The sequence below is a fragment of the Tympanuchus pallidicinctus genome, unplaced genomic scaffold (genome assembly GCF_026119805.1).
Source record: "Tympanuchus pallidicinctus isolate F22 unplaced genomic scaffold, pur_lepc_1.0 scaffold22, whole genome shotgun sequence".
Taxonomy (NCBI): domain Eukaryota; kingdom Metazoa; phylum Chordata; class Aves; order Galliformes; family Phasianidae; genus Tympanuchus; species Tympanuchus pallidicinctus.
Genome location: NW_026294739.1, coordinates 39359079 through 39371359, shown reverse-complemented (window position 1 = coordinate 39371359; position 12281 = coordinate 39359079). Strand labels below are relative to the sequence as shown.

The window sequence follows — 12281 nt, the reverse complement described above, 5'->3', positions numbered from 1 at the left end:
TTCTGCTGACTTCCATGCAGTGTTTATCTACAGATCCAGGTAAATCTTTACCGATCTGAGATGCGTCCTCTGAAAGAGCAACTTCTGAAGAAACAGAAAAAAGATCTTGTCTTTTTTTTGATCATTCCCCACTGTCCGAAAGTGGATGCTACCATTGAGTCACAGGCATCTTCTAACCCAAGTGATGCATCTCTTTTGATGAATTATCACCCCCAAAGATGTGAGCTACACTGAGGCTCCCCATCTAGATGTGTTTTATTCCTTAGAGTTTGTTTGGATGAGCTGATTGCATTTGTACTGGATTTTTGGGAGAGAAGAGATACTAAACTTATCACCTTGCCTTTATTATAGATAAGATTGCATCTAAAACACAAATGTCAAGGTGGTTTCTTTACTTTTTTTTTTTAATTAAGAAGCATCACCAAAACAAATTGGGTTCAATTTTGCTACGTCAGTATTGTGTGTAATGGAGAGCATTGTGAGCTAAAACATACATAGATGGTTAACAACTTAATGGCATATGTGGAAAGATGAGAGATGTTGTTTCCAGCAAGCCATCCAGTTCAGCCAGAGCAGAGGCAGCTGGGGAGTGCTGGCAGGAGGCAGCGTTGGCTTTCTTCTCAGTAACCAGGTACTGGTCTCAGTCTCCTCTGCAGCCCGTGGGTCCCATCTCCTTCCTCCTTCATATCTGCGTGTTACTACAGAAAGTGTGATTTGTCATGTTGTGCAGCATAACTGATGCATCTCTGGCAATGCCTTCCCCATATGCCTTTTGATGTTACTTCAGATTCTGAATGTCTCAATATATTGAGTTTGTGCTCTTTATTTGTTTGAATTGGGCCATGCTGTAATTTTGTTTTGGGTTTCTGCACTGCAGGGCCTGGCCAGTTCTTTATCTTCAAGCTGGGCTCCTCAGAGCAAGCAAGGCAGCAATTAAAGATAGAGCAGACCCAGCACTCTGGTCATGCAATGACAGAAGCAAAGAGTCCCACAGCCTGTGTGTGTGTGCCAAGCAGGCTGCCCAGGGATGGCAGTTGGGGCAGCAGTGCTTTCCTCCCCGCAGCCCTGGCCTTACACTGTGATGGACTGAAAGACACTTCTAGCTGGCTTTGTTCTGTATGGCTGCTGTGACGTTGTCCCAAGAGACTGAAGCACTTTCTAAGGAGGGAATACATTGTCCTCTCAGCATTAACAATCCTTCCCTGGGTACACTGTGACATCCTTTTTCAGAGATCTGCTGTGCCGTATGGGAGACGTGTGCGTAATGAACCTAGTAGAAATAAACACTGCTTCTCCCCCTCATTAATATTTGATCTATGATTTATTTATCTGCCCAGACTTGGACTAATAGCATGTCAAATGCTGCCTGTTTGTTTTCCTGTTGACATATTTCTATCAGCAGTGTCTTCTGTCTTATGGACAGGAAAAATATTAACAGACTTATAAAACAATGGTTAAACGAGAGCAATTCTTTGATGTAAGCTAGATGGACTCCACTTGGAAAATAATAAGAGATTAGGTGGAGGGGAGGGGTTTTTTTGTCTACTGTGAAATTATTCACATCAGGCTGGAAGAAGAGTAAATCGAGACTGACCGACTCCAGCAGAAGGTCAGACACTGTCGGGTGCTGGCTGGCCTGTGTCTGCTGGAGCAGGGCTTGCCTCCGCACCCACGATAACCCTATGGAGACCTGAAAGCTTTCTATTGAGTATGAGTGTGCACCACAGTGATGGAAGAAGGGATCAAGCTTGATATTGCTCAAAATACTTAGTGATAACAAGCAAGTCAGAGTGCTGCAAGTAAGAAGTACAAGTATTTCAGTGTGGAGAAAGATGCTGAAGGAGTCTAAACACACCATCTGAATCCACCCTCCCAGGGAGGGGATGGAGGGACTGTCCCTGGGGGTTTTCAAGCAGGGAGTAGATGTGGCACTGAAAGGCATGGTCAGTGGGCACGGTGGAGAAGAATTGGGGTTGGATTAAACAACCATCGTGGTCTTCTCCATCCTTAATGATTCTGTGATTCTGCAGTCTTGCCACGAATGTTCAAATCTGTTTAATCTCTTCTTCTATGATTAGATTGAATTGACATTTTTTGCATCTGAAAAGAAAAAAACCCAACACAACAACAAACAAAAAAACCAAATCAGTGGGAGTGTTAAAGCAAAGAACATCACATTAAGTGACCAGGTTTGGGGCACCATGAGCTCTCATGGCTTTTTTTATCAGGATTCAGAGCACTGGGATTTCTGTCTGTGCCCCACCTGTCCTCTCTTCTAGCATTAGTCAAGGCAGTCTCTTTCCTTTTGCTGTCTGTTTATAAACTGTTAAATATTAAGGAAAAGTCAAAATTCCTAGTCTGTATTTTACACAATACTTAGTTCATTGGCTGTTTCATCTGCTAAGCCCCACTGTAATAAGATGAATAATGAAAGAGAGCTTTGTCAAAGACATTTTCAGAAGAGCTGGTTTGATTTGTTCCACAGGGCAACTTTTCTACTAACAGAAATGTTTCCATTACATGAAGCATCAAATTTTGTCTTTAAAATTGGCAGTAAGGATGTAGAAGAAGCAGCTCCCACTTGTGTTGATTTTCAGAGGTGTAGGATTAATGTTGTTTTGAGTTTGTAGTGGTCCAAACTTGCATTTGGCTTGGGTGGGTGAAAGTGCTCCATTTTTTCTCTCTTCTCTGCCTATTGACAATATACTTTTTCTGCTTCCAAGAGGCAGGCTGTCAAAGAAACGTAATTAAACAGTATAGAGGTTGGCATGCTTTCATTCAAAAGAGCAGCGTACAAAATCTAAACATTGGAATGATTCCTGCTTTGAATAGCTGCTGCGGTTCATGGCTGGTTATCTCCAAATTCACAAAGACTTCCGGTGCTGGGGGAAACAACTCTCCTAAAAGCTGCTGGCAGTTCTGCTGTGACTCCTTCTGGTCTCCTGCACCTTTTCCTGTTCGTTTCTTTTTTTACTTTTTAAGAAAACATGTTGAATTTTCCTGCAATCTTTGATATCAGGAGATATGAGCAGAAACACAGACTTGTGTATCTAACTGTGCACTCGGCCTTATCTTTGTCTGCAAGGCTGGTGTTTACCTTGGAAAAGGAAATTATTCTTTTTGAACAATTATATACTCAAAGCTTTCATCATGTCTCTCTAATTCGTAGTGCTTTTCTTCTAGTGCACTGTCAGATGCTTCGTGAAGTTTTAAGAAGATAATTTCTCTAACAAAAGGAATTTGTTTGTTTGTTAGAAAAAAAAAAAAAACATTTTATCAATAATCTGAGCTGATCAGAATGTTCTTGTGATGCTGATCTTTATGTTTGTGAAGGACAAAGCTAAGAGATGGCAGTTAAGCAGGAATGAGGAGTTGGAAGAATGAGAGGGGGAAGTCCATTAAGCAGCAGCTCCTTCAGAGGGCAGCTGGGGCCTACAGGCTGTGAGAGCTGTGTATGTGTGGGTAATGCCATGGGGCTTGAAAAAGCCAAACCTTACACTGGACGTGCAGAAGCACGAATGTTGGCTACAAACTATGTGCAGAAATCCTTCCAGTCTGCTCAGAAGTGGTAGGGCTGAGGCAGAAGTGCTGCCTCCAGAGAGCCTGAGTACAAAGAACCATGAGTCCAGAAAGTGCAATCCCTGAGGAAGGAGTGGAAGAACTTCTGCTTCTTGGGCCTCCGAAGAGAAGGCTGGAAGAGGCAGGAGTGAAAGAGACATGCTGATATCTCGGCACATGGACGTACAGGTAGAAATGAAGATGCTCTGCAAAGACATAGATAGCAGTTGTCTTTGAGCCAGGTGTGAACAAGATGTAGTGGCTTCAGACACATATGTGTTCATATCAGATCTTGAGAAAAGGTTTCTAACAGCTGAAATTGTTAAGCAATGGGTGCGACAAGGCAGTCATCCCCTGCAGTGGCCTTTAGGTTTAATCCACTGAATTCTCACTTTTTTTCTCTGTCACTTGTCTCTAAGTCTCAACAGTCAGGCTGTGGTTATTACAGACTATCTCAAACTAAGATGATGGCACAAAGAAAGGAAAACTTTCATGAAGTTTAATCAACTGTAGTGTTGCTTTCCTTGGTGAGGGGTTGTAATTCTTAGCACCACTAACAGTGACTTACTATGGAAATTTTTCATGTTTTCTAATTATTAGTATTATTGTGTGCTTTTAATAAGCATAAAGTATCTGATTGATACCCTCAGGATTAAGCATACATGCAAGTGCTTAGCAGAAGTTGAGTCCTTAAATGACCCTTCTGTATTTCCTTTGTCATGGCACTAAACCTGCTGCACTTCTTGAACTTTATCTGAATAAGTGCTGCATACTGTATTTATATCAGACACATTTTTTGTTTGCTTTTTGGCTTTATGAAATGTCAGAATCAATCTTATACTAATGAAATGTCCAAATTTCATCTCAGCTATGAGCATAGCTGCTAATCCTATAAGATGTTTACTTTCTGCCTCTCTGGCTATGTATAGTAACAGCCAGTCCGCCAACTTAAGCACTGCTGACAAATGTCTCCCTACTGCTAGTCGGTCTTATAAATGTTATTTCATTGAGCAAAGATTTGAAATTAATTAATTAAATGTCATTAAAATCCCTTACAACTTTTGACAAGTTCGATCTCGCTGCAGACTATTAGAGGTAGTTCATGAATGCTTTGTACGTGCCTCCAGAATCCCAGCCAGTTCAGTACTGTGTATATTTTAGATTTCTTACTTTTGTCCCTGTGGAATACAGCCTTCAGCAGTGGTGCTTGTATTTTAGGCAGGGGATGTAGGGGAGAAAGTAGAGAGAAAGGCAGGCTACTGCAAGTGATGGAAAACTGATAGGAAAAAGGTAAGCCAAAGGCCACTGTGAACACAGTCTTCCAAGCAGCTTGTGCAGTGTAACTGCAAACCCCCAAGTCTTTCATAATCTTTTTTTTTTTTTTCTTTTTTCCTATGGTGTTCTGGAATTGAGAGCTTTGTAGTTCTTAGCATGGAACTGGGGGCTGCTTTGCTTGCTGTGGTCAGACACTTCACAGGCAGTGCTCATAGGGGGGTGCAGGCATGTTCATGCATTTGTCACATTGAGTTTCTAAGCTTCAGGCTCTGATTTTCCAAATCCGTTTACCTTGAGTAGCACTTGGCCCCTATGCAAGCACCACCAGAAGCCTACTCATGCAGAATGGTGTATTTATTTATGTTGGCACAGTGCCTGAGGAGTTACCCAGAAATAGGGCCGTGGTGTGTTGACTACCACAGAAAAAACCAACTCAGCAGATGTTTCTCAAACATCTGATACACAGGGAATGCTTTGCTTTAGGTGGGAATTGCTAGAGCAGATGACAGATCTGGCCAAGCAGCCTTTCCTTTTGGAGTACAACCAGCAGCAGGCTAGGAAAGGTCGTTAGGCCTGTTGGACAGCACGACCCTTCACTTTGCATTTTCTCAGATCAGAAAAGCTGTCCCTCAGAAATCAGCCACTGGAATGGCCAGTGGAGACTATATTGATTCGCCTTAAACAAACTGGTCAGGACGTATGGTGTTAACATCTTCCCCATTTCCAGGTGAACAAGGAAGGCCATTTTTCCAGGCTGCCTTTCATGTGTTCAGAAACAGAAACCCAGCTTTTATAAGCTTTTTTTTACAATTCATACTAATTGTATTGCATGTATACTTTTATTGGAAAACATAAAGAACAGCAGCAGCCTGTATGCATCAGTTCTTGAGAATTAGTTGTTTTCCTCTTACAGTGACTTTTGTCCTCACCTGATTCTCATCCTTGTTAAGATTGATAGTTTCTGCAGGGTTCCATGTCTTACTTTGGCATCTGAGAAGGTATTATCAAATCCTTTTTACAGCAAAATAGAGAAGTACTAATTAAATAAATGATATTTCTAATGTTTACATGACACTGAAAATAGCTCTGTAGCTCTACTGTGTGCTACTCTAAACAGTCCTTAAATAGGGTGGTTTAGGCTTAGGATCCCACATGTCAGGGAGTGTCAGGCAGTGAGGCAACATTCCCTGCAGGTACTGAAAGGTGTCATCCTTCAATGCCTGACTGAGAACCACTTTCTGTTTAGTTTTTCAGGCTTCTCTTTCTATTTAGTTCCTGCTCTGCCACTTAATGTAATGCCCGTTTGTTGCAGCCTGCTTTTAGTTTGCTCCTTTTAAAAGCTCCCCGAGGCGCAATGATGCCTGGATATTAATGTATTCCCTTCCCGCAAATCAAGCAGATGTGTGTCTATTGAGTTAGTGTCCTAACATTTAGCTAATTTCTTTTCAGACCTTAGTTGAATCACTGCTACACGCCAAACCCATGAAACTCCTGGGATAGGTATATCTGTAAACACACTATTTTGGCTTTAATTGCCAAGCATTTGTGTGACTTGCACGTATATACAAAATCACTGAATATGCTACACTAGTGGGCAGCATAGTGTTCCAGTTGTGAAGTGTGGCTGAATTTAACAGCAGTAAGTGTGAGGTACCCTTGGCAGTCAAAGACCTGCAGTAGTTGTTTTTGCCATCTTTATCCATCCATCTTTTTCTTACTGGTTGGAATTGAAACCTTCTTTGAAGAAGGTTGCTCTTGGTTGGAAAGTTGAGCCATTTACTTGATAGGCAAAAAAGATCCTTGCCAAGGAATTAACATCTATTTCACTTAACTGCACAGCCAGGTTATGGTACACCCTGCTTCTCATTCTTTAATGTTCAAATCACACAAAGCCAGGATTGTTATACCTCAGCTGTGGTTGGAGTCACTCATTTTAAATGTAAATGGTAGTGCTTTATTTTCTGCCAGAAAAGAGAGAGATCTCTCCAGATAACTGCAGGTCCTTTGTATCACGTTCCCTCTTGCTGAGGTATTGAGCAGAAGTAACTCTTTGGAAGAACATCAGTCCTGTCCTATTTTTCTAGCTGTGCCATAAAGAAAAGTGCCATCACACCCAAAATTAGAATACTGAATTCAAGTTGCATGTATTTATTGAGGTAAGGTATCATGAGGAAGATCTTCTGGAAGCTCCTGAGCTCCTCATGGTAGCCAGAATACCCTTAGGAGTATATCAAAAAGACATGCATTATTCTAGTGAAGTCTTTTAAAAATATAGGTTTATTTTAAGCACATGAAACATCAGGATAGGCACAGTTACAAATACAGAAAAGGTTAAACATGGCAATGCACTTGCAGCCTGACAACACAAGCAGTAGTTTAGAGGCAAAGGTTAACATTTCACATAGGAAAACCAGCTGGAAATTGGTTCTTTTTGGTACTAGACATTCTAGACTTTATTCATCTCAGTTTTACATTAAAAATATTCTGTCATTCCATACTTTCTGAGATTTTATTTAGTAGTTACTTGCATAAATACTTATGTACTTAAAATATTGTATAAAGTGCATTCAAATGAAGGATAGAAAAAAGGAAAAGGCTCAATTTCCAGTGCACTAGAGAGGACTGAGGCAAAACACTCAAATCATTAGCTAGAAAGAACTTGGTTTCAAGTCAGAGCCTAAGCCCATAATGAGTAATGGCACAGTAATACAAATATGGCTTCTAGGAGACAATTTCAGAGTAGATACAAACTACTGGAACTGTGGTTTGATAGCATATTCATCTTTCAAGTTTTGCAGAGCAAGGTAACATTAATGATAAATATTAGATTAAAAATATGCTGAAGTTCAAAATGCTCCTCCTAAGTGGTCCTGAGCATTTATTACTGTAAGCAACATTCCATTTGTTTTGAAATAGTCCATTTATTCTTAAGCCTTATTGTTTACATTTTCCTGTGGACTGAGAGCTGCTATCTTGGAATTCTGGGCAGTCTTTTGTTACATAGAAATGCAGCCATTTCCATCTTTAATTGATAATCCTAAAGATGTTTCTGTTAACATCAGTGAATCAGCATGCATTGTTCAGAAGCTTAGGCTTTATAGTTCACACACAGGTAAGGGAAATCTAAGCACACCAGTGTCAGCTTTCAGTGTCCTGTAATTAAATTCTATCTTTCTGAAGCTTCAAAAAGCCTAAAGGATATTTTCAAATTAAAACACTGTGGAATAAATATTTTTTCCCCTTAAGACATGTTAGGGATGCAGAAGAACTGAGGACCACAAAAAATTTCACCTGTTTTTAGACAAGGGATCTCCTTGGACTCTATACTGAGAGGTCATGTCATTACTGGAGCCTCTTAGCACACATCTGTTACTTCTGTGGAAGCATGACCTTGGAACACAGTGAACAACATTCCCAGTAGCGTGGTACTGGCAACAAGGACAGCGATTGTTCCCTTACGTTCAAACAGGAGTAACTCCTCCAAATACGAAAATAAAAAAAAAAAAAAAAAAAAAAAGAAACAATTTTTTTTTTAACAGTAATTTTCATCTCTATTTTGTATCAATTGTGCCTATTAATAGGTTGAAAGAATACTCCCACCGAACTGAAGAGATGAATTCCTTGCCTGTTCTCAGTCATCCTTTTTGTCTGAGGTACTAGAGTTATCTTCTTCACAGTCTGCAGGACAGACTTTATTTCTTGCAGTTGGTCTTGTTTCTGAGCCTAGGACTGCACTCTTTCTAATCGGAGTGTGTTTGGCTTCAGATGACTGAACGCTGTCATCTTCCTCTGCCATAGCTACCTGATTTCTCTGTAACTCTAAGTAGGTAGTAAACAACTTGGCGTATTCTGGATGTTCAAGTGCAAAGTTCTTGAACTCATCTGAAAAATAAAAAAAGACAACCCGCAGATGGTACAGTGCAGCAACAGAATCAAAGGAAATGAAGATCTCCAGTTATGCTTTTCAAAAGCATCTCAAGCACTGCATGCGAAGTACCTACGTCTGTGTTACAACAGCTTTCAGAAACAGTGTATGAGAACCATCAGATGTTTCCGAGGAGAAAAGACACTGGGAACTCTCAGTTGTCAGTATGACTATCAAGAGTACTGTTATAAAAGGACGTAACTTACCATAGGACAGCCTTCCAGTTTCATCTGCATCTATTTCTTTAAAGAGGTTAGAAACATCAAGGTCAGGCAGCCCCAGAGCTGACTGAATGATACAAGCAAACTCTTTCTCTGTTATAGTGCCATCATCATCCTGGTCAAAGAGCTGGAAAAGACATATGTACAGAAACATTACTTTGCCTGTGAACCTTCCGTGTGCAGAACAGCCACCATATTAGGTTTCTAGTGTTCAAAAGGTGAATTGCAAACAACGGGTATTTGAACAGTGGGGCTCCATCTCAGCTCTCTTACAAGAGCTTTTATGCACTTTTTCTGCATAAGACTAGACAGAAGTTTAGCAGTGATGTACATGCTGTGTCAGGATCAGAATATTTTGTACTAGGAAAAGTATGCAGAAAACCTGCAACAGCAAACAAATCTTATAACACTAGCTAATAAAACCTATACAATGCTTATAAACAAAGGTTAATGTTATTTGTCACCATGAGCTACACCACCCTGTGCAAGCATACCTTAGGTCGTCTTCCTTTTCATTAAGTTGCAGCATACCTGGCAGCTGATAAATTTGCCATAGCTTATCTTCTGACATAAAATACCTAGCTTTTAGTATAAGTGACCTGCCACCCACTAAGGAATTACTGTAAAATTAGAAAAGGAATTTTGGTGACTGGAATGCAGGCAGTAGATGTACACTGATCGTGCCATCCTTCCCAGCACAGTGACACTTAGCAGCTGCTATGAATCACCCCCTTGAGAAATACAAGAAATGGATGACTGTAATTCTTAAGTAATTGCTATGGGCAAAAAGTCCCATTGTGATGGAGAGTGCATTTAGTACCAAAGAAAACAAGTAGCAAAAGAAAGCCCACAGTTCACCAAAATGGAATTTTTACCAGTTGAACGAGTCATTTCCTGCTGAAGTCAGGAACTGTAGCAGATTACACATTTTATAATCAATGCAAAACATCAAAGATACCTGCTAGACTCGCTTCTTCTGAGGAATCTAAGATAATTAAAAAAACAGAAATACAAACTACTTTGAGCAGCTGTGACACTTAGCTGTAAAGCAGCCAATGACTATGCTGGACTGCCATAAAAATGAGTACTAAAATGTATTCAGTGTAAGATGAACGTGGTTTGTATCTTAATACATAGTGGGTTAAAATATCTGAATCTGTGTCAAATATCCTCTGAAAAAGTTACCTGGGCATTTGAGTGTTCAGAGATTCAAAATGTGGGCATCCCCAACTGTGTACTGCGTGCCTCAACTCCTTGACAGCTCAAGCTATCAGAAAACCATGGAACAAGCAAATGGATGATCTCAGATGCGGCCGAAATTTGAATGTGCCTGTCCCAAATACCCCTTTTTGATTTCCCTCCCTTCTCTTCATTTTTGTAGAAAGTGACTCTATTGAGTGTTTGACTTACAGAGGATATTGCTCCATCTATTGTCTGCATGTGGCATTGAAAATCCCAGCAGAAAAAAACCTCAGGCAAAAACCCACAAGTGCTGCTGAATCATTTTCGGAGTTGGCCTGCCAAGTTACATATTCATTAGTGCCTTCACATGGCTTTTCAAACCCTTTTCTATGAAGCTGATGACTGCAATTCTCCACCTCCCCTTCACAGTCTAAATGTCAATTGGTTTAAGAGAATTACTCACATTTGCATATCAGATTGAAGCTATAAACTTATGATTTGAAAACTAATAGATTTACAGTCAGTCTTCATTTGTCAGACTTGTAGATTTACACTAATTTGAATTTACCTTAAATGCCATGTGAATAGTCTCTTCTGTGTTGGCTGGATTACAGAGGATAGATAAGCCAATGACATATTCTCTGAAGTCAATGGTGCCATCTCCATTCTGTAACCAAAAAATGTATAGCAGGAGTCACAGTTAACAGTGCATATCACCTCAAAAGCGGTTGTACAAATCAAATATACAACATGCACTAAGGGAACATGCAACATTAAATCATTATTTCTTCCTGCAGAAAATACAGCTTTCTAAATTTGTATATTACTGGGGATGAAGTAGGATATACAAATTTCCAATATCTTATAAGCACCCAAACAAAAAAAGATTGGAAACAACTTAGGAGACTTTTGTTAGCATATGGCCTCCAAGAAGCTTCTGAACAAGAAGTGGAATACACCAGCTAAAGGTAAAGGTAACAGTTTGTGGAGCACTGGCACTTAGTGAAACTCAAGAGACAGTGCAACATCCCAGAACAGGGAGGCCAACACTGAGATTGCTGTCTGTCTGGAGTTAATTCTTCCTAAGAACCTGCAGCAGTAAAACATATGCCAGCAGAAGTACAGTCTGGTGATGCACGTGGTCTCTCTTAAGCTTTTCTTTGAAGCAAATGCATTGCCCTACATGCTATTTTGAGGCAAATACATTGTCCTACTTTGTAAGCCAGAAATGCAATTAATTAATTGTAGCAGCCTGTTTGATAATTGCAGTTTTGATCTGAAAGTACATTTGAATGTGCTCACTACAAAGCCGTTCCAACAAAACACTTGACTTTTACTTTGATGAGATTTGTGATCAATTCTATGTAAACTGCATCGTATTTCCAGACAGGAAATCCACTGAAATACATGTTTAAATCAGTAAAGTTCCTGTAACCACCCTGAAAGTTTCTTGAAGGTTTTAGGAAACATCCAGTGTAGGGAAGAAGCCTCCGTAAGCGTTGCAATGGGACACAGTTAATGAAAGCACAGCTGTCCTGACTGGTAGCCCACAGTTTGGAATATTCACCAAAAGGACACTCGTCAAAAACGTTCTAAAATTAAACAAAAACATAAAGCAGATTTCCTTCTGTGGATAATGCACTGTACATTTCGAGAAGAATTTCTTTTTTATCAAAAGAGTGGGCTCCCTAAGTCTGAGAACAGCACAGACAACACAATTAAAAGATGGGCTGTCTCCTGGGTAAATCTGTCTCATACAGCCAGATCTTGATCCTATTCCTGGCTCTCCCACCAGCTTCTGATGCCCACTCTAGCATATCAGTCTTAACTTTTCTGTTCATAGTTTCCTTCTACTGAATAGTGGAATATGGAGCTCCCCAGTGGAGAAATGCTGAGGCTGTTCTGTAGAGTGCTTTGGAAGTCTTGCGTTCTGTGAAACACGGATTTCTGATATTGAGCTGAGATCTTAGGATAGTCCTTGATCAGCATCACAGAGTGTTCAGTACTTCAGGAAGCTTCACATTTGGCAGGATTTTAAACTGCTAAGGTTCGATTTTAGTTACCATTCAATAACAATTCAGAACTGGTTTGCACAGATAACTGTTTTTTCTTTATACTGA

General features: G+C 40.2%; 1 protein-coding gene across 2 annotated transcripts in view; it reads right to left on the bottom strand.

The window, feature by feature from the left end:
• Positions 1-7092: 7092 nt before the first annotated feature.
• LPCAT2 (lysophosphatidylcholine acyltransferase 2) overlaps positions 7093-12281 on the bottom strand; it is a 28704-nt gene continuing 23515 nt past the window's right edge. For both annotated transcript variants that reach the window (XM_052685945.1, XM_052685947.1), the window contains 3 exons: positions 10730-10828; positions 8965-9106; positions 7093-8715 (listed from right to left, as the gene is read on the bottom strand). In XM_052685945.1, the coding sequence (XP_052541905.1) occupies positions 8465-8715; positions 8965-9106; positions 10730-10828 (492 nt within the window). In that variant the 3' untranslated portion in view covers positions 7093-8464. The remainder of the gene's footprint in view (positions 8716-8964; positions 9107-10729; positions 10829-12281) is intronic.